Below are 22,659 nucleotides of genomic sequence, written 5' to 3'. Positions count from 1 at the left end.
CTTAACTTAAAAATGTCCACTTTATCTACCTAAACATAAACTTATCAGCAATTCTCTTTCCCACAGTCAAAAAATTTGCACAGGAACAAATTGCTCCTTTGGTTTCAACTATGGATGAAAATTCAAAAATGGAGAAATCAGTGATACAAGGATTATTCCAACAAGGGGTATTTGTTTCTTAATTCTCATTTCGAAACTTTTTGTTACTTAAATTTTTTTTTTTGGTAAATTTTTATACAATATATTTTATCATATTCTTTCCCCTCCTCTACTCCTTTCCTGTCTTCCCCTATCTCTCTCTCTGCCCACCCAATTTCACGTTTTCCCTCTTTCTCTCTTCTCTCTCTCTCTCTCTGTCTCTCTCTCTCCCTCCCTCAAAAAAAAAAAAATCAAAGCAAACAAGACAAAAAGTACACAAAAAACAGTCCATTTTGTGTTGGCCAACTAATTTAAATACATCTTCTATGTTAAAGTATATGCAAACTTTTCAATTTGGGGGTTATAATAATCATAGTGAATTCCTCATTCCTAGTTCTTGGTTAAGACCTTGGTTGATTTTATACAGTTAGAGATTTTTTAACTGGATTGACATTTTAAATTGTCAATGCTTTTAAAGGAGAAGGCCTGTAGCGTCTGGTGGGAAGAAGCATGGGACACTACAGACTAAGCATCCCACAGTACACAGGGAAGCACAACTAAGAACTGACTGACTCCATCAAACATTACAGGTCACTGTGTGGATTCTTGTGTATGTGGCTGTCTTACAGCAGAGCTAATATCTGAAGCTCACATTAACTGGGTTTCCAGCTTTGTGATTCACGCAGTCCTTGTCACATAGCTCTTGTCAACAAGTGTGTCATGTAGAATAGATTAAAGTAGAATTAGTCTGGCTGCGAGTAGGGTATTGTCAGTGTGGGAACTCCAAGGAGAACGTCTTAAAAATCACCATACTGATTCCCAGTGTATCCCTTTTAGGCTCAAAGGGTTTTTGTTTGTTTGCTTTGCTTTTTGTCCTTAATACTAGGTATGTCCCAGAGCCAGTCACTTCTATTCAGCATCGCCTTCCTAAGCCTTGTCTGTCACCTTATTGAAAATAACTTCTGGTACCAAGCCATACAATTTCATTTCTTCTGATTTCTAACTTTTTGTTATCAGTGAAATACTTAGGAAATGGAATCCCATGTAGAGACATATGGGGCCACACAGAAGCCTAGTATGTTAGACAAAGATCTGATGGTTCCTGTCCTAGCCCAGCTCACTGTCATCATTGACAGACCCCATTCCCCTGCCATGCTTCTGTGGGAATCCTTTGGTGGTCTCATGGCTTGAAAACTGTTCTCCTGGGGTAGTCATTCTTGCATTCGGGGCCATGTGCACTCACTGTCCACCTATGTAAACTGCTCTTGCTTATGGTAGCCTAGCTGCCTCCTAACTCCTCAGTCCCAGTGTTAGTCACCTGCCACATATTTCCCATTAAAGAGTGCTGGTGACCTTTATCGGGAGCAGTATTGCTAACAATTGCTCACACTCGGAAATCACTGTCAGTGCCCCTCCCCCACGACCCCGCCCTACAGTTCTCAGCCTTCGTGGTTCCCCCTTCCTGTCAGCTACATCCTCAACCTGAAATACATAGCTATGGCCCTAACTCAGTAGTGCTGTTCTAGGAGAGCCTAGAGAGAAAGGGAACATCACCCTTTCTGATACCAGATGTGGGTCTTGAGCCACTGGTATGTCATGTTCCTTCCCTAAAATAAGAGCAGTACTAAGGACATTTCATGTGTCAGTCTTAGACATTGAAATCAGATGACCACCTAAAGATGTTGGCCAGCATTTAGTGTTGTGTGTCAGCACCTGTGACTTACTGGGTGTGTCACTCTAACACTACCAGGTGTTGTCTGCTAACCATCTTGAACTTTCTAAAGTGGCTCCAAATGGATGGTCACACCGTCATTATCTCTCCTGGAAAGGTCACGTTAGAAGACACTACACCACCCAAAGCTGCATGCATGTACACCGGGAGCTGGTTACTCTCATGCATGTACACCGGGAGCTGGTTACTCTCATGCATTCACTTCTTACATCAGATCAGTGTGCAGGGGCCTGCACTGGGAAAACAAAACAGTTCATGCTTTCCTCATGAGAAAGGTTATCAGAGCATACTTAGATTTCTTTATTCCATTCATTTATGCTTCAAAGCATTTTGTATCTTTCTTTGTTATCTGAGACCCAAAGTGGAAAAAAAAAAAAACTAACATAAATTCATTCTTCTCAAGAAAAGAAAAAAAAAAAAGAAAATCAAACAAGCAACCAAAAATCTAGTGTTTTATAGACTACTGTTTGTAGTAAAATAGCTATATCAAAATATGAATAAACTTTTAAAGTTCAGAGTGTATCTATGGTAGGCTGTGGACATAGCTTGGGTGGTGGTGAAGGGCGTGCCTTGCACAAGGGGCCCCAGGTCATGTATGTGTTTACAGTGTATTTTTACAGTTTACAATCTCCCAGTGTAGAAAGCTTTCCTTACCTGTCTCATCTTTCCTCATCTGTCTTTAGCTGATGGGCATTGAAGTTGAAGCAAAATATGGAGGAACAGAAGCCTCCTTCTTGTGCTCTGTCCTGGTGATAGAGGAACTAGCTAAGGTGGATGCATCCGTGGCTCTCCTGTGTGACATCCAGAACACAATCATTAACAACCTGTTTAGGAAGCACGGGACAGAGGAGCAGAAGGCCACCTATTTGCCAAAGCTGGTTACGGAAACAGTAAGTTGAAATGAGTGGTTGAAATGGATTGGGTCTGAGGCTCCAATTTTCGGGAGAGCAGTAACTACAGTATTGGCTTTAATTATCCGAGACCACAATGCAGCACCATCCATCAACCAAGCAATGCTCAATAAATTAACTGCTACCACAAAAACACATTTCATTTGTCATGTGGAACTTTAGGAAATAATCATCAGACAATTATTTTTTAGCCAGGCATGGCAGTGCATACTTGTAATTCTCGTGGTCAGAGGCTGAGGCAGGAAAACTGCTCATTTGAGACCAGACCAGGCTACATAGCAACTCCCCGGCCAGGCTGGGGTGTATAGTGAGATCCTGTCACAAACAAACAAACAAACAAACAAACAAACAAAAACAGCACTTCTTTGGTTTGTGTTTTATTTGTTTGTTTTGAGACTGGGTTTCTGGCTGTCCTGCAACTCGCTCTGAAGACCAGGCCGTCCTTGAACTCACAGAGATCTGTCTGCCTCTGCCTCCTAACAGCTGGGATTAACAGCTGGGATTAAAGGTGTGCCCCACCGCAGCCCAGCAAAACAACAGTACTTTTATCACAATTCATTTTCCAGTACCTTTATTGAGATCACTTTCTACTCGAATTAACTAAATTTAAGCATGGAGGGTTTTTTGTTTGTTTTTCTGGCTTCAGACTTAGAACAATCTTCCTGCATCTTTGACTTGAGTTCTGAGATGCCTGGAGGCTCTGTTGTGCTTTGGGGAGTCTGAATGCAGGTAGAAGAGGAAATGCCGCACAGTGAGCATGTATCCCGAAATCTGTATTTTATCCTAGATAAACAGTAAGGGTGCTTTTGAGGAAATAATAATTACAATTCTATTTTGTTACATATAGACTATTTTTAAATGCAGGATCTCAGTACATAGCCTTGGCTGGTCTGAACTATGTAGACCAGGCTGGCCTGGAACTCACAGAGATATATGCCTGCCTTTGCTTCCTGGATGCTGGGATTAAAGGCATTCAGCACTGCGCCCAGCCCAAATATAGACTTCTTGGCATAACTAAAGATGTGACTTACAGTCGTCCATTTTTAAAGCTGGGCAGTGCAGTGACTGCTAATCCCAGCCCTTGGAGGGGGGCGGGCAGAGGCAATCTGATTTCTGAGTTCAAGGTCAGCCTGATCTATTACAGAGTGAGTTCCTAAGGCAGCCAGCTCTACACAGAAACTCTGTTATGGAGAGAGAGAGAGAAAAAAAAAAAAAAAGAACCCACAAATGTCTGGGTTTTTTTTTTCTCCTATGCCTTGTTACTATAAAGGATAAATACAATATTTTTTTTTCTCACATCTCTAGTTAGGGAGTTTTTGCCTCTCTGAAGCTGGAGCTGGTAGCGACTCTTTTGCTTTGAAAACAAGAGCTGATAAAAGTGGAAATTACTACGTCATCAATGGATCGAAGATGTGGATCAGCAATGCTGAACATGCAGAGCTCTTCCTGGTTTTCGCAAATGTGGACCCCCCCTCTGTAAGTGTAAAGAAAACTGCTTCCCTCCCTCTGCCCACCTCTTCCATTTCCTTTCTAGGATTCATTCCATGAGAGTTGAATGATCATTTTTCTCACATTTATTCATCTAAAATAACTTGTTGACATAATTATTAATTACACAGAGGACCATTTATTACTTCTCTCCTAATACCCTAATCTTTAATTAGGTAGAACTTTAATTCTTCTGTATAATAATGAAGGATTTAAGTACTTGTAAAATACATTACTTTTAAGAATATTGAAAAATACTTAAGAGTATTTCATTCAGTACTGATGAAGAAAATCATACAGCAAGATGGTAAGCGTGTTTTATTTTGTTTTTTTTGTTTTCTGATTTGTTTGGGAATATAGAATTTAAAGTATGGGGGTCTCATGATCACATGCTTATAAAAATAATTTCAACACTCACCATGGGGTGTGGAAAAGTAGCCCTGGCTGTAGAGCAGGCTAGCCTCAAACTCAACTGAGATCCATCTGCCTCAGCTTCCCAAGTGCTGAGGTGCACTTAAAGGCTGTACCACCATGCATGGCATAAGGTTCTTGTTTAGTAATTGTTGTTCTCCAATTATTCTGGTTCTGTGGTGCACATGTTGCAATTCAGAGTTCTTTGGTGTTTATTGTCCATTTTAGCTTTGTTTTCTTTTTGTACATGTGTGCACATGTGTGTGTTTGTGTAGATGTGGATGCATTTGTGAGGAAACCAGAAGTCAACCTCAGGCACTGCTTCTCACGAACTGGCCACTTTCGTTTTAAAGATTGATTTTCTTTAAATTAAACTTTAGCTATGTGTCTATGTATTTGTCTGTGTGAGGGTATGTACACTGGGTACAAGCTGCCCGTGGAGACCAGAAGAAGATGTCGGATCTGCTGCAGCTGGAGTTAGGTGGTCGTGAGCCACTCGCAGTGGTGTGGAGACCCAAACTCGAATCTTCTGCAAGAGCAGCATGTGCTCTTAACTACTCATTCCTCTCCCAAGCCCCCAGCTCCTTTTGAGGCAAGGCCACTCACTGGGACCTGGGCCTCACTGATAACCTTCACCTGACTAGGGCAGCAAGCCCCAAGGATTCGCCTGTCTGCCTCCCTAGCACTGGAATTACAAGCGCATGCGACTGGGCTCAGCTCTTGCCCAGGTACTTGGGATCAAACAGGCATCCTCAAGAGGCAGGGCAGCACTTTACCAGCCGAGCCATCTCGCCAGCCCTGGGACTTTCTTTTCACTCCTTATGGCTTTTATTTTTATTTTATATGTGTGAGTATTTTGTCTGCATGTACGTTTGTGAACCACGTGCATGTGTGATGCTCGTGGAAGCCAGAAGAGGGAGCTAAATCCCATGAAACTAGAGTTACAGACAGTTATGAGCCACAGTGGGAACCAAACCCTGGTCCTCTGGAAGAGCAGCGAGTACTCTTAACTGCCAAGCCATCTCTGTAACCCCTTAGCTTTCTTACTTTGAACTCCTTATAAACAGGGATTTTAAAGCCAAAGTGATAGTCAAATTTTACCTTTTGTTTTTTAGGGGTACAGAGGCATCACCTGCTTCTTAGTAGACCGAGATACAGAAGGTTTTCAAATAGGGAGACGAGAAAACAAAATGGGGATCAGAGCTTCTTCCACCTGTCAGTTAACATTTGAAAATGTCAAGGTAGGTATTCCAGAATATTCCGGAAAAGCTTAAGGAGACGTCAGCCTTACATAGAACCATCCATAGGAAACACACAAGAGGATTGTCAGAGCAGCAAATGGTGTAAGTGTGCACGGAAGAGTTCTTGGTGGAGCTAGTCAGCAGGAAGTCCTGACCAAGAGCATTTTTCACAAGAGTTGAAGCCCTTTTCTCAACTCTTTTCTATGGAAAACTTCTCTGTGCAACCTCTGACCTGCAAAGCAAATGCCAGATGCTAACAACAACAACAACAATAATAATAATAATATTAACGATAAAATATTGTTATTATTATTAAAATACTTCTGAAACATTTATACTTTATAAGCTTGGCACTTGTGAGCCTACCTCTGCTGGGAGAAGGAATTCTGAGGTTGGTACACCATCTGCCACAAGATGGCGATGTTGCTCAGTAAGAGTGGGAAGCAGCCAGGCTAAGCTCCACAAAACAGGATCTTCCTCAGGATGCTGGAGCTGAGCTGGAGCCTGGCTTGGGCACAGGTGTTCCCCAGCTCCTGGATCTTAGTGGGCAGCTGTGTCTGGAGGTACTGAGGTATCTTGACAGATATCTTTGGGCCTCACTCCTTTCTTCTTCCTACTTGCCCTTACCCCGTCCATTCCTCTGCTTTCCCTGCTAACTATTTTTCTTTTGTTCCTAATATTGATTACTTATTGATTATTGAGGATATTTTGCTGTATGTATATGGTTTTACATGTGTAGGGTGTGTGTGTGTGTGTGTGTGTGTGTGTGTGTGTACGCCTGCGTGGGAGCCATATATGTGCCCAGTGCCCTTGGAGACCAGAAAAGAGTCTGGGATCCCCTGGAACTGGAATCACAAATGACTGTGAGTATCCATGTGGGTGCTGGGATGAGAATATGTGTCCCCAGATCCCTTGGAGACCAGTATTAACCTTATATACATTAAAGAAGTCTGGGATCCCCTAGTATTAACCTTATACTGGAATTACAAATGACTGTCTAGTATTCCATTATGGAAGTGCTAGCCACGAGAATCCTGGGTCCATTATGGAAGCCACTTTGAGCCATCCCCCACTTCTAGATCCTCATTATTAGCCACTGAGCCATCCCTCCACTTCTAGTATTAACCTTATACATTATAAGGAAGTATTATAGCCACTGAGCCATGAGCCATCCCTCCACTTCTAGTATTAACCTTATACATTATAAGGAAGTATTATAGCCACTGAGCCATCCCTCCACTTCTAGTATTAACCTTATACATTATAAGGAAGTATTATAGCCACTGAGCCATCCCTCCACTTCTAGTATTAACCTTATACATTATAAGGAAGTATTATAGCCACTGAGCCATCCCTCCACTTCTAGTATTAACCTTATACATTATAAGGAAGTATTATAGCCACTGAGCCATCCCCCCACTTCTAGTATTAACCTTATACATTATAAGGAAGTATTCTAGCCACTGAGCCATCCCCCCACTTCTAGTATTAACCTTATACATTATAAGGAAGTATTATAGCTTATTTCTCCTTCCTTCTCTCCGACTTACTGGAAGGGAGAGTGCACAATCACATGCACACGCCCGTGTACACACATACACACACTTACACTTCAGTAGACTTTTCTGAAAATGAATAATCTCAACAGAAGAGCAGTTTATTACTCTTGCTTTTGAAAATACTTCATGTTTTTGTAGTTTCTAATGAATTATCTCCACATGATTAACATACAAATAAGAATTGGGGGTAGCTTGTTACTCACATTTGTTATTGACAAATTATTTAAAATTCTCTTTTTCTACATGTATTCATTCATTATATAGATTTGCTTAGGCTCGGGAGAATGCAAGAGTGAGTAACACAAACTTGGGAGAATAGCGAGGAGACACACAGAGGGCAGCAGGCAATCAAACTGGAGGGTTTGGCTGGTTTGTTTTTCTTAATTGTTTTAGATTTATTTATTTTATCTTCTGTGTATGAGTGTTTTGCCTGAATGCGTGTATATGTACCACCTATATGCCTGTTGCCTGCAAAAGTTAGAAGAGGATGCCAGACCCCTGAAACTGGAGATAAGGATGGTTGGGACCAATCATGCAGAGTGCTAGGATCTGAACCAGGATCCTTTGGAAAAACAAGTGCTTTTAACCACTGAGTCATTTCTGCAGCTTTTCTCATTGAAGTTTACTCAATACCACAATAGAGTTAGGTCACACAAATTGAGGACTATATATGTATATGTGTGTATGTATATATATATGTATATACATATACATACATATATATACACATATATATGTATATGTGTGTATATATACATATGTGTGTATAATGTGTGTGTGTAATTACATGTTATGTATATTTAAAATCAAAACAAATGATGTAAATCTAAGTCTGAAAGTAAATGTACATTTGTATTTCCAGGTTCCAGAAACCAGTGTTTTGGGGAAAATTGGGCACGGTTATAAGTATGCCATAGGAAGTCTTAACGAAGGTAGAATTGGAATTGCTGCCCAGGTGAGTCACGTCTTAGCTCTTTCACATATTGAGCCAATTAAGATAAAAATGAAAGAAAAATGATTGCAGTAAGACAATTAATTATTGGGAGGCTTTTGAACACAAGGTGGCAGCCTGTCCTTGCACGAGGGAAGAGAATGGCTTCAGAATATCTCCCCAAACTCTACTTTGGTCAATTATGTAAGTGCCCAGAAGACCAAACAATGGCTTAGTAAGAGCTGTCTTCTGCTTTGAGAACATTAAAGTATTATCTAATACCTAGACCAGTAACGTCCAAATATATTACATATTAAATAATGGTATCTGGTTTTTAGTTAATTTTTCAAAGCCTGTTAGGACTGGTTAAAATTAAGAACACTCATTCTATTATATAGGTATGTATATTCATTATGTAAGCATCCATATATTAATATATGTTCTATTATATAAGGATCCATCCATATGTATGTATATATATACACACATATATTCTATTATATATGGTTCTATACATATATATACATACATATAACCCTAATTTCAACCCTTAATATATATTATATCATATCATACACATATGTGTGTGTGTGTGTGTGTGTGTAATTCTTATTGCTCCCTTTCCACTCTTTCTCTTATCTCCTTCCCATCCTCAGCAACACCACACCCCCTTCATCCTACCAGATTGTATTTTGTAATTATTGGCTGTTTAGTGATCCATTTCCAGGGCCGCTGTGTGAGCGTTGGAGCCTGGTGGAGTCAACTGAAGGCAATGACTTACCCCTAACCCAAAATCTGTTGGTAGCCAGTAGTTCAACATTGAGAGTTGGTGCTCCCTAAACCCTTCCTGAACCAATCAATAGTCAGATATATATTTGTTTTTAATCAGTAGCTAAGATTTACTAACTTAAAGCTTTTAGATTTTGATATAATTATATCTGACAGCTGTTTAGGTAAATGTTGAATAATTTCTCCACATTTTTTTCCTGCTATCCTTTACTACATTAACAAAATTGTCCTCCCTGTCCCCAAGGGCAGAGTTTCTGAGGATTTAATCCAGGACCCCAAACATGCTGAGCATCTGGTCTACCTCTGAACTGTATATACCGTCACCCTAATGAACTATTCTTAGACCAAAGTTCAATTTCGATTGCTAAGGAAGCTGAAAGAGCACTACCACACCCGTACTATTAAAGGTTCTCTTGTTGTATGACTTCACTGGGTACAGCACTAAAGCTCCAATACAGAGCCTTATGGCGTCTAGATGCACGTAATATAGAAGTCCTGGCCGTGAAGCCCACGGCATGTGCTCTGTCCCAATCACTCCACATCGTCTCACAGCCCAGTGAGATGGTAAGCGCATGTGCGCACATGCTGAGTCCCAGTGGTCGCTTGCAGAGGAAACCAGGAACAGGAATGGTAAACTGGAGACACTGTTCTCCAAACCCTGCAGTTAAAGAGAATTTACTTCTTTACTGTTTAAAATGGAAGCATTCTACCAAGATAGAAATGCATGTTTTCATTCGCTGTGGATAATTTCAATGTCTAAGTCAGTGGTGTTGGCACGTGCCTGTGATCCCAGACACTTGAGGCAGAAGGGTTAAGAGGTTGAAGATAAACATAGCAAGTTCAAAGCCAGTGTGTGCACATAGCAAAACCTACCTAAAAAACCAAAGCAGGGGCTGGAAGGATAACTCAGCAGTCAAGAGCACGGGCTGCTCTTCTGGAGAACCCAGGTTTGATTCCCAGCACCCACATGCTGGCTCACAACCAGCTGTAACTCCAGTCTCAGGAGACTCAGTGCTCTCTTTTGTCCTCTGAAGGTCCTGCACGCACATATTACACAGACATACATGCAGACAAAACACTCAAACATACTAGAAAATAGTGAAAAGAAAAGATTTAAGAACCAAAATCAACCTTCATGTTAATAGAGGCTTAGATGCTAGAAGGTGACATCATCTATAACCACCAAAACTTGCTGCCTCATTTTAACTTGGGGTTTGTGGGGGCATTGTCCCCTTAATTTTGGATATAATCTTCTGTTCTCCAGAGAATACTAAATAAAGGCTAAAAGAAAATGTGAATGAACACTAATGAAATATTGATGTTTGTGAGCATTTCCCCCCAAAGCTTTAACTATTGATTTTTTTCTTTTTCTTTTTTTAAACCTACATAGTTTGACATAATTAGATAGTGATTTACTAGCTACCTAATGCTGAAGTTTAAAAACCATTTTTAAGCTCAGATCGTTCAATAGTTATAGAAATTGGTCAGCAATGAGACAGTTCAGCTAAAATTGCTACCCCATTTTGACTTGATCTTCAAGTGTGGGAATTAGTGTTTTTACCAGATTCTCTCAGCAGTTGTCTGAATCTCAGTTAAGTCACCCAAGGAGGTTTTTGAAACATCGATGCTTAGGCCGCACTCCCTCATCCCCCTTCCTCCCACTCAGTGGTAGACTGCTTGTCTAGCATGGTTGGAGCATCCCCTCTGTACTCCAGAAAGCAAAACAGACAAAGCAAAGAAGTGACTTTCCATATTTGACTCTGCGGACTGGAGACAGAGTCTGTAGTCTTTAGTCCATTCCAGGCTATGCTACAGCTTGCTTTGTGCCTGGAGAATGAGAGCTTAGTGCAGAGGACCTCTGAGCAGTGCTGCAGCCAGAATTTGCTAGAATCAAATGCACTTACTCCTGCATATATGAAAGGAGTCCACACTGTCTCCACGTGAGCAGATAGAGTGTGTAGAGGTCTGTAGTGAATACCCAGTGCACCTCTGGGCTCTCCTCCTCGCTCCACCTCCCCCACCCTCAGCCTGTCCTGGTTCAGTCCCCTGTGGAAAAGGAATGTGCCACTTGGGTAACTAAAGGCATAAACTTGTAGCATATTACATTTTGATCTTTTGATTTCTCTCTCTCTCTTTTCTTAAAACAGATGCTAGGACTGGCCCAAGGATGTTTTGACTACACTATTCCATACATAAAAGAAAGGATGCAGTTCGGCAAACGAATATTTGATTTTCAGGTTTATATAATTAAACTCTTTCTGTTATCTTAGACTTTTCCCCTTCCCGTGTTGAAAACCCTGGAGGGAGTCCTCTAAGGATATTTTATTGGGAGGAGAAATAGGTCTTGTGGGATAGGCTTGTGGCCATCCTAATCTTTTCTAAGGGTAGAACCACAGTCCTTGAGGCCAGCTGTCTTGTGTTTGGGATGCCTTGGTAGGCACTGGAGAGATGTCCTCTCACTACCTCAGAAGTCCAGCATCTCCCGGGTTCACACCTCACTAGTCTGTGTGCAGGTTCGTATGACTTTATCTGAAATGCCTGGCCCTAGAAATATCCCAGGCTGCACATGTTTGCAGTTTGGGATATTTTTGTGGACATGGTAAGATAGCCTGGAGATGTGGGGTAAATCTAATCAAACTTCATTTATATCCCTTATATGCCCTATATGTAGCTCTGAGGCAGTTTTATACAATACTTTTAATGATTTTATATATGAACCAAAATGTCCTGGGCTGAGCTTTCTACTGTGGCACCATCTTGAAAAGCTTTAGATTGTGGAGCATTTTGGATTTCAGATTTCAGACTAGGAATGCTTACCCAGTAGTAGCCATAGCTTCGGCTGTCATCTTCATCCTACACAAGAAAACTGCGGCACAAAGAGGGTGGGCTCCCAAAGTCATCAGGTCAGTTTGCTGTTTGTCCATTTCAGTATACTAGAGTACTGTGTCAAAGCCAGCTTCCAGCAAGACGGGCAAAGAGTGACAGGTTAAGAGGGGCTTTTGATTTTCCCTGTAAACTAGGGATTAGGGTTTCTTTATATATGCACAGGTCAGATAAACCACTGATCATAGCAACAGTTGCATTTTCAGAGACTATTGGGGCATCTGATTATTTTTTTTAGTCAGATATTTAATATTAAGAAATTTGGTCATGCCAGGCATGGTGGTATATTCCTTTAATCCCAGCCCTCAGGAGGCAGAGGCAGGTGGATCTCTGTGAGTTCGAGGCCAGCCTGGTCTACATAGTAAGTTCAAAAACAGTCAGAGCTACATAAAGAAACCCTTTTTCAAAACAAACAAACAAGCAAAAAAAAAAAAAAAAGGTATGGAGGACAAAAGGCAATTTGATCATTAACTGCATAAAGCTTTGGTGAGAGTCAGTAGGGTTACATCTCACCATCCCTCACCAAAATGACTTGGTTTTCACCTGGGTGTGTCGGTGACATCCCTGTCACCTCTAGACTTCAGAGCTTTAAGGACGGGCCTAGGTAGTTCATCCTTACAACTCTGTCTTTACTCAGCATAGACTCGAGCTGTCCTCCCTGCAGTACCTTCTGTTTACAGTACACTCTGCGGACCTGTGTCTAACCATCCTGAGTTGGTTTTTTGTTTTGTTTTGCCTTGTTTTCTTTTTTCAAGGCAAGAGGCCAGAGTCACACCACTGTTACCTTTCTGCCTTCCATGGCAGTTCATGTGGTCTTTGAATAAACAGTTGTTACACCACCATGACAAGTTTAATTGACATGAAGGTATTTTATTTTTTTTTAAAAAAAAGATTAGAGTCTCTGAATTCTGCACAAAAATCCATCAGAAGCTATGTATTAATGATATTGGCATAAAACAGGCAAATTGACTAATAGGCAAAGACAGAAAGGCCAGAAACAGACACATGCACGTTTGCACACTGATACATGGTGGAAACAACCCCGTAGGCCACAAAGTGAGACTACTTTCCCCGTGTGGAAAAAATGAAATTATCTTTGCTTCATACAGCAGATAGAATTCAGATACAACAAAGAAACCATGTAAAAAAACAAGTTTAAATTTTTAGAAGGAAGTAGGAGACTGTGCTTATAATATTAAGGTAAGAAGGGATTTCATATGTGAAACATAAAAAAGACTAACTAGTCATAAAGGAAAAAAATTAGTAAATTCTCAGGACCAGCCTTGGCTACATGGCAAGTAAGAAGCCAGCCAGCAGTCAGGACAATATATCAAGAAACCATCTCAAAAAAGAAGGAAGGAAGGAAGGAAGGACGGAAGCAAGGAAGGAAGAAAGGAGAAAGAAAGAAAGAAAGAAAGAAAGAAAGAAAGAAAGAAAGAAAGAAAGAAAGAGGACAAAGGAAAGGGAAAAAAGAAAGAAGAAAAGAAAAGCAGAGAATTTGTCTACCAAATTTGTTTTCCTCAAAAAAAAAGGTGTCCTAAGTGGGCTGGGCTGGGGGTAGCCTGGTGGTAGCATGCCCGCCGAGAATGTGGCCTAAGGCCCTGAGTTCAGTGCCCACAACACAAGAAGAGACGGCATAGGTGAAAGGCGCATCCTAGCAGGGGGATACTTGCTCTGCATATGCTTGCAGATACTCCATTATTGTGCTGCCTCAGAACTTACATATCTATGATAACTTTTATGTACATCAAAATAGTGTCAATACTGAACATCCCAGAGAGAGAAGAATGTATCAGATATTTACAAATCGCCCCCCTGCCAAGTTTTCACTCCTTTGGTTTTGGAAAAGCTTTTCATTAGTGGGGTTATGAGATAATTGCTTTAATTGAGACTGAGCCTTCATCACGTAGTACTGAAATAATTTAATTGACTACTATTGTTAGACTCAGATCATGAAGTCAAGGAATTCTGGCTATAGTGTTCAATGTTGTGCCTCCCATGGCTCAACACAGAATTGGCATAAATAAATGTTTAGTGGTGGACAGGTTAGACCTGAGAAACATCCCAGTCTGCAGTAAACACTGAGGCTATATTTCTAGAGACTGGGTTTTAGAGGTTTACTTTTGCTTTCTGTTTTCATTAACTTATTTATTCACTTTATGTCCTGATCACAGCCCCCTCCCTTCTCTCCTCCCAGTACAACACTCCCACCACCCTTCTCCCTTTCCTGCCTCCCCTTCTCCTCAGAGAAGAGGAGCTCCCCTCATCCGCCCATACCAATCTGCCCTGGCACATCAAGATCTAGTGTATCCTTTCCCACTGAGGCCACACAAGGCAGCCAAGCTAGGGGCAAGGGCTCCAAAGGCAGGCTACAGAGTCAGAGACAGCCCCCACTCTCAATGTCGGGGGACCCACATGAAGATGAAGCTGCATATCTGCTACATACATGTAGGGGACCTAAGTCTCCTCCATGCACACGCTTTGGTTGGTGGCTCAGTCTCTGTGCCCCCATTTCTTAAAGATAGGGTCTCAGTGTGTAGCCCAGGCTGAACGTGAACTGGCAGAAGTCCTTCTTGTTTTTGACTCCAATTCTGGAATTACAAGTGTGCCCCGCCATGCCTGGACTAAAGCTCAGCAAACTGTCTGTCACCACCACAGCTGGCATTCATGTTCTCACTGACACGCTCTCTTCACTGGCAGGCGCTTAGTCACACCTCATCGCTGAATAAAATTCCAGGGTGGCAGTAATTTTCTAATATGCTTTTAAAAGTTATTCTTCAAAATTTGAATAAATGGGGGCTGGGGACATGGTTGAGATCTTGCTGGACAAGCTTGGAGACCTGAGCTCCCAGCAAAGCTGAATGAAACTAGTATTGCAGAGGGGGAGCAGGGCATCGCACTCCACAGGCTTCCTAGCCAGCAGCCACAGGGTAAGCACCAGGTTTGGTGAGATGCCTGTCTCCAGGACTGAAGGAGAGAACCACAGAGGAAGGTAACATGCAGCTGCTGTCTATTGAACGTGAAGGAGTAGACTCACATTAATGAAGTTATGAAGGGAGAAAATGGGTGCTTCAAATGCCCTTTCATTATTTTATAGCAGCAACTTTGGTTGTGTTGAGGTCATGTTCGAAAATCAAAATTTTCTTAATTCAATCAAGCAAAGAATATTTGAAAGTTTTGTTCTATTGGGATTAGTATGAACCCAATTTTGATCATAAACAGTTGAAAATCATTACTAAATTTGAGAGTCAAAGTTTTAAAACCTGACTTTTTATGGTGCTATTTAAAGTCCTACCTAACTATGAAGGATTACGTGAGTTTTGAAATTTTTCAATAAAGAATCCATAATCCCTGTAGCATGTTATTATTTCACTTTAGATTGCAGATTTAGGGTCTTTAAAGGATTGGATTTAGATTTCTTTGGGGCTGTATTTTGAGTCAGTGGGCATTGTGTCTCTTACTTGCAGTTAGAGGTAAACTGAGTTTTGCAAATTGTCACTTTCTAACGTGGGTCTGAATGTTCCAGGGGCTCCAACACCAAGTGGCTCACGTGGCCACCCAGCTGGAAGCTGCACGGTTGCTGACGTACAACGCTGCTAGGCTTGTAGAAGCCGGGAGGCCATTTATAAAAGAAGCATCTATGGCCAAGTATTATGCATCAGAGGTAATCCAGAAGGAGTTATCAGCCTCGTTTTATATATATAAGTGAGGTTATTAGTCTTTCACTTGGGAATACTGATTAAGCTTGGGTTATCCTCCGAAAAAGAGAATGTGCACTTTCCACTTCCTGCAGTAAAGGAGTAAGGGTAGAGCTGCCGTGGGAAGATGTGTTACTTCTGTGGTGTCTCAGTGTTTTCATGAATGGCCAGGTCAGGGTGAAGCATACCACAAGTCCATAGCGGCCTCCTCTGAGTGATGGCTTCAAGCCATGGTTTCAAGTTGGGGTGCAATGAGTTGCCATGGAGAATATGTTCATGACAGGACCATATGAGACTTAAAGCACCAAGAAGATATGATCAACATGTGTGACATCTTCTACACAGATATATCCATTCTCTGCATACACATGGAACTCTCGCAGGAGAGTTGACCCATGTTATGGGGCAGGTGTCTCCCAGTCTTGACACTGCATCTAATATTTGATTTAGGAGGATCCAACCTTTTGACATTCTCCAGATGGGATGAGCTGTTTTCACAGGTTTCCTGTGGTACAATAGCCCATGGGCTTCAGGTTGGATACACCAACAAATACTCATTTAACCCTCACAGCTCCTAACATGGAAGATGGCCATGAACTGGGATCAGTGTAAGAAGAAGAAACTGGAAGGGCAGTTTGACTATTTTATTGGTGCCTCAGGATGTCCAGAGAAAGCCTAAATCCCAGTCAGTCAGTCTGTCTGTCTGTCTGTCTGTCTGTCTGTCTGTCTCTCTCTCTCTCTCTCTCTCTCTGCGTGTGTGTGTGTGTCTTTCTTGCAGTTTTTGTCTCTCTGTCTCTCTCTCCCTCCCTCCCCCTCTCTCTTTCTCTGCCACCTATCTGTCTAGGCTACATTATTTCTTAGCCAAACTCCCAGGCCACTCAGCTACTTTCATGGTCCCTATTGCTGTCTCCAGTCCATTCTTGCTGTCTTTTTGGTGGCCATGATGTGGCCCTTGGAACTCTTCAGTGACTTCTCACAGTAAATGGGACAATATTCATATTAGCTTCTCACAATGCTACAGCAAGCCAACTCCCCAAATGTCGTGCTTTGAAATACACAGTTTTATCAGCTGCACTTTGGGAGGTCAGAAGTCTGAAATTGACTTTACAGATATTAAATAAAGAAGTTCATAGAACAGGCTTTCTGGAGGCTCCAGGAATTACCTTCCAGCTCCCAAGGGCTGTTCATACCCTTGACTCATGTCCCTTTGTCCATCTTCATGGCCAACAATATAACCAAAGGTCTGTGTCCTCCCTTCCTTCCTTCCTTCCTTCCTTCCCTCCATCCCTTCTTCCCTCCCTCCCCACTCTCTATCTCCTTCCCTTTCTCCCTCCCTCCTTCCCTTCCTCCTTCCCTCCCTCTTGCCCTCTCTCTTCCTCCCTTTCTCTCTCCTTCTCTCTCTCCCTCCTACCTTCCCTCCCTCCCCCCTCTCTCTCCTTCCCTCCCTCCCCCCTCTCTCTCCCTCTCTCCCTCACTCTCCATCTTGTTGCTGTGGTTAGCTTGCCTTCAGTGACTAGCTCTCCAGCATCCTTCCTCCTTTATAAGCATTGATTGATTGTTGGGATTTCATGCTCCATCCTAATGATCCAGGATAATTTTCTTATCTCAAGTCCTTAGCTGAGTCCCAGCTGCAAAGCCCTCTGTTGTCAGGTAAGATAGCACATTCAGTTTCTGGAAATTAGGCTCTCTCTGGACATCCTTGAGGGAGCCATTCCTATAGTCGAACTGCTTGCCCTCCTCCCAGGGCCCACTCTTTCCGTGTCTTTCTCCCTCTGACCCCACTCTCTCTGGTCCCTGAGGCCAATGGGCCCGGCTCTATTTGGAGTCCCTTTAACATGTTGTGATATTCCTCAGCTTGTAAGACCCCTGCCCGGTGCTGGAGGTCTCAGCCAAGCTGTTTCCTCACAACGGTTTTCCTGACAAGCCCTTCTGTTCTCTGCAGCTTATAAAATCAGTGTCAAGGGGTTTAATGTCTGTCTCTAATGACCACAGGACTGAAGGGGTAGTGTCTGTCTCCCTAACCTCAGTAAATATTTGCTAATAAATGATGCCCTTGGGCAAGCATATGCATAGGAAGGAGTCTGGTTTCTTTTTCAAAAAAAAAAAAAAAAGTTCTGTGATTTCATGGAGAATTTAGAGAAATAACTGCTGCCCTTCCACTTGCTAACAGTGAAGTTGTGCTCCTAAAAATGTCACTCCAGGGCTCGCCTTGCCCAAGTTCTCATCTCTAGCCTGCTCTTTGCCTTCGGTAGGTCGCTGGGCTGACAACAAGCAAGTGCATCGAGTGGATGGGAGGGGTCGGCTACACCAAAGATTACCCTGTGGAGAAATTCTTCCGCGATGCGAAGATCGGTGAGCAGACTTTCTATGTTCTCTTGTTTTATTTGCCACTGTGGGTATTTGGGCTATTGTGTTTGTCGATTTTATATTACTGGTACTTAGGTAAAAGCATTTTAATCTCTACAGAATGTTTATTGACTTTTCTTTGTGGCTGGATTTCTTCCTTCTTCCTATCAGAAAAAAAATGAATTTATATTTCTAAAAACATCAAATTGACTCTTAAAATGCCTCAGTAGACCTTTTAAGAGAACTGCGACAAAATGTGCTGTCTTCATTTTCCTGTTACTGAAGTTGTTGGTATTTACCATTCCTGGAGTCTAATACTGTTCTTGAAGTATGGTTCTAATTTCAGAAGGCAGCTGCCTAATCACGCCTGAGTGCTCCAGTCCTCCACCAGCAGCGTGGAGAGCAAACGGCAGTCCCGAAAGCTGCCAGGTCCTTAGAAGCAGCTGGGCTTGCTCACTGATGCTCTGAGAGCCAAGTCCTCAACTGTTCAAAGCTGGCTTTAGTGAGCCGCAGAGCAAATGGAAACCGGTTACCTGGTCGGAATCACTTTGGAAACGGAATCCTGTAACTCAGAGCAAATGCAGGGTTGTCTTTTGCACTTGTCTCTGTGTGGCTCTCCTTAACTCTGGTTACATTCCTAATTGTCCTGTTTCTCCCTTTTGTTTAAGGTACAATATATGAAGGAGCTTCCAACATCCAGCTGAACACCATTGCAAAGCACATCGATGCAGAGTACTGACGTCTGCGGCATGGGTCCCCTGGTGTCACTGGCCCACCATTTGCAACTGTTGTGCCTTATTGAGTGGTGTCTGTAGTGCAGGCCCCTGTGTGAAGCCCCTTGTCCTGGTCTCAGGCTTGGGTTTTGTCCCTGTCCCTTTCCAATCTACTCTAAAAACTGTTTCTAAGAACACATTTATATTTCTCCCCAGTTTCAGAGTTTACAAAAGTTTCACTATACCAGCATTTGGGAAGAAGAAACCGTTTGAAGTATTGGCATCGCTGACAGGAATAGTCACTTTATATTCCTACTAAATCTTTGGACTGTGGTATGAGGAGCGTTTGTTACAGTTGGCAATTTTTATTCAATACTTTAGAGATTCAGTGGTAAGTTGCTAAACAAGGTAGAAACTGTTAAAATTTATTTGGAAAAATCTAGAACTCTTAGTTCTAAATATCAAAGAAATAGTAGAAAAGTAAAAATGTAGCTTGTAGGCCATATAATTGACAACAACAAGAAGTCTAAACTATTATTTTAAACAACAAAAGCAGTATTTTTGGCTGCTGTAATTGAACTATCTGAAAGATATATTATGCAGTGGCTTTTAGCAGCTCATTTTAAAAACATGTCCTCATATTAGTTTTCAGTTATAAAGTTTAAATAATTTGGCCTAATCATCTGAAAATAACTTATCAGATCATGCACTATTTTTCAGTAGTATGATTTATTTCTATATTTTAATTGAGAATTTTTTTTCTCAAACTTGGTTATTGGACTTTATCCTAAATAGTAATTAATTGAGAAATTCAATTTTGGTTTTCAAAATTGATTCTTAAGAGAAATATACCCCCATAAGGAAATAATATCACAATCTCATAAGGAATGGGGAATAGAGACTAGGTACATTTTCAGGCACATTCAGTATAAATATATGTAGTCATTTATACTGGTATATTAAATAATATTATATTTGTGAAGACAAGATTTATGTCTTACAATGTAAATGAAAAACAGACAAACCTAATCAGATATCCGGCTGGTGAAGCCATTGGTCAGTGTTAGGAATTTCCAGTCAGGAGAAGACCCTCTAGTGCAGACCCTGAGTCCTCTGGAGAGAGTAGACAAGCGAGTTTCACATTTCCAGAGGAAACATCACAAGTTAGATGCGAAAAATGCCCCAAGGCTCGTGCAGTTGCTGAAAATAATCATTACTTCTAGGTAGAAAGTATTTTAGTACTTTTGCAAAAGGATAATGTTTATTAAGAAAACTTGACATTTTCTAGGTAATTTTGCTTTGCACGGTCATGTTTATTGAGCTAAATTAATTTCCACAATGCAAATCATAGTTAAATATGCAAGGTTGTGTAAATACAGTTGAGATAAGGATTACATTAAAACAGTAGGAAGAAACAGAACAAATTTAGACCTTGAATCCAAAGAGATAAAGTCTACTTGACTTTCAAATGGGGGAACTGAAGAAAGCCCCTCACCCAGGCTTTCAGAACAGACAGATGGGGAGATAAGAAAGCCAGGGTGGGTGCAGTGCCCTGATGGGCAGATATCTTCCATTTCTGTGCCCATGTGAAGGAGGTAGCCTTACAGACGGGGCAGTGGGAGGCAATGAGTAAACCGAGTCCTTCCTTCCCTCCCTCGAGTTAGAAACCCAGGAAAGGGTGATAAACGCCCTGTCCTAACTCAGCATTAGCAGGGACTGTCCGTTACCTATTTGGACTTGCAATGTGCCCATAGCACTCTAATTCTGTGTGTATATTTTGCACATATTCACAAAGGATAGTTAACATGCATTAATTACTGGTGTAATTAACGTATGAACTCGCCTGCTTCTCTCCGTGAGTCCTTGCATTGTTTCACCAAGGAGGACGTCTGAGGTCTACTCATATTTCTTCTGACTTCCGTGACTTTGTAATCTGTCATGAAACCATGTCTCTCAAGTTTGTGTCTGGTAAGGAACCACACGATGTTTGTTAATTTGAGGACTGAGATGACACAGGGCACAGGAGTTATATGGTATATGCAGGTCAAATTGGTTGCCAAGTTTCCGTTATTAGAAAAAGACTGTACACAACCATAAAAGCAGCTCCATCAATTTAAACTGAAAGACTTAACCAAAGCTGCCCTCTCAGATCATCCATCCAAGGACAAAGACAAGAATTCAGATGGACTGGCTCAGATGCAGTGTTCTTCCCATTACTAAACACAGTCATCGTTCGGCAGATCGTGGATTTTGTCCTTGTTTTATTTTGATTTATTTCAGGTTTACCTGGTAAATAATGAGCATCATAGTAATGTTGTGATTGATCGATCACTTGCTAAAGGCTCTTAGGTCCGAAGATGGCTTTGTGAGATCATTCTGCATCACTGTTATACTGTTTTATAAGAAATACTCCGCAGGGTGCTTATGCTGATCTGTCATAAAGAGAAAGTTCCACTTAATGGTATGTGTGAGATTTTGTTCATTGTTACAAAGTCGGTGTTCTATGGGGAATGAAAAGATAAAGCCCTAAATTAACTGGAGGTTCTTGCTGCTGGAGTAAAAGTAAAGCAAAGTTGACACACATATGAAGAGCGAATACAGTCTTCTTGAAAGGTGTTGTCCACCACACCAATAGCTCTTTTCTCAGACAGGCCAGTTTTGTTCATTTTCAGAGAATAGGCCTTGTCATATAGACCAAGTTTAAATTCATGATTCTAAAAGCCCAGCCCACCCCCACCCCTGAAGGCTCTATTTGATCATGGCAGTGTTGGCAGCTCTCGAGTAGAGGGGCCACTGCTTTCGAGCATATCCTCTCAGCAGATATTACCCCCACATGTGTGTGCTTGTGTGTTAAAGAATTACCTTTTAATTCAGCAATGAACCACAGTTCAGAGCCATAGAAGATTCTAGTTTGTATGTTCCAGATTCCTACATTGGTATAAAATTTTTCACTCAGAAATGTTTTTTGCGGTTGTGATTTCTGAGCTACCATTACAAAAGTGTGTCCCCTTATTTAGGGTGTGTCCACCCTCATTTAGGGTGTGTTCAAATGAGAAGACCAGAGAGATGGGTCAGTGGTTAAAAACATTTTTTGCTCTTGCAAAGGACCCAGATTTGGTTTTCAGCACCCACGGGGTGGCTCACAATCATCGATAACTCCAGCTCCCTGGATCCAGTGCTCTCATCCGCCTTCCACGGGCATCAGGCACTCACATACCTGCAAACAAAACTCATACCCATACAAATAAATAAGTCCTTTTAATGCGATTCTGATGAGGTAAAAGGAATCCTAGATACATGAAGTTGGAAATATCTAAAACAAGAAAAGAAAGTTGGAATATATGGAAAAAGACTGCAGATGCTATAAAAACAAAAAATAGGAATAACTATATTTAACAAAACTGATTTAAAGACAAAACTAATTTTAAAGAATATCTCATAAAAAGGGAGAATTTGCCAGAAAGATCCAACAGCCATGAACTGTATTACCCCTAAAAACATAACTGGGAACTACATAGAGCAAAGCAAATAGAAATAAATGAGGATAATTGACAAAGCTGTAATCGTGGGCATGACTTCAAAATCAACAAGTCAAAGGTGGGAGTTGGGATGCAGACTTGTAATCTTAGCACTGGCAAGCCTGGAAGCAGGAGGATTGCTGTGAGTTTGGGGCCAGCCAAGGTTACATATGAGAGAAAAGGGGACGGGGCAGAAGAAAAGAAAATTCCCAAAAGTCTCTAGTCCAAGAAGCCAGGTGCCTGTTTTAGATTGAGTGAGTGACTGTGACTTGGGCCAAATCCAATGCCCCTTCTGTTGACA

General features: G+C 41.5%; 1 protein-coding gene across 1 annotated transcript in view; it reads left to right on the top strand.

Moving 5' to 3' along the window:
* Positions 1–21,299, top strand: part of Acadsb (acyl-CoA dehydrogenase short/branched chain) — a 40,121-nt gene extending 18,822 nt beyond the window's left edge. The window contains exons 3-11 of the mRNA XM_032892429.1: positions 67–167; positions 2,554–2,760; positions 4,087–4,257; positions 5,796–5,921; positions 8,343–8,435; positions 11,348–11,437; positions 15,610–15,747; positions 18,034–18,133; positions 18,796–21,299. Coding sequence (XP_032748320.1) covers positions 67–167; positions 2,554–2,760; positions 4,087–4,257; positions 5,796–5,921; positions 8,343–8,435; positions 11,348–11,437; positions 15,610–15,747; positions 18,034–18,133; positions 18,796–18,866 — 1,097 coding nt within the window. The 3' untranslated portion in view covers positions 18,867–21,299. The remainder of the gene's footprint in view (positions 1–66; positions 168–2,553; positions 2,761–4,086; positions 4,258–5,795; positions 5,922–8,342; positions 8,436–11,347; positions 11,438–15,609; positions 15,748–18,033; positions 18,134–18,795) is intronic.
* The last annotated feature ends 1,360 nt before the right edge of the window (positions 21,300–22,659 follow it).

The sequence above is a fragment of the Rattus rattus genome, chromosome 2, assembly GCF_011064425.1.
Source record: "Rattus rattus isolate New Zealand chromosome 2, Rrattus_CSIRO_v1, whole genome shotgun sequence".
Lineage (NCBI taxonomy): Eukaryota > Metazoa > Chordata > Mammalia > Rodentia > Muridae > Rattus > Rattus rattus.
This window is presented reverse-complemented; position numbering and strand designations above follow the sequence as displayed.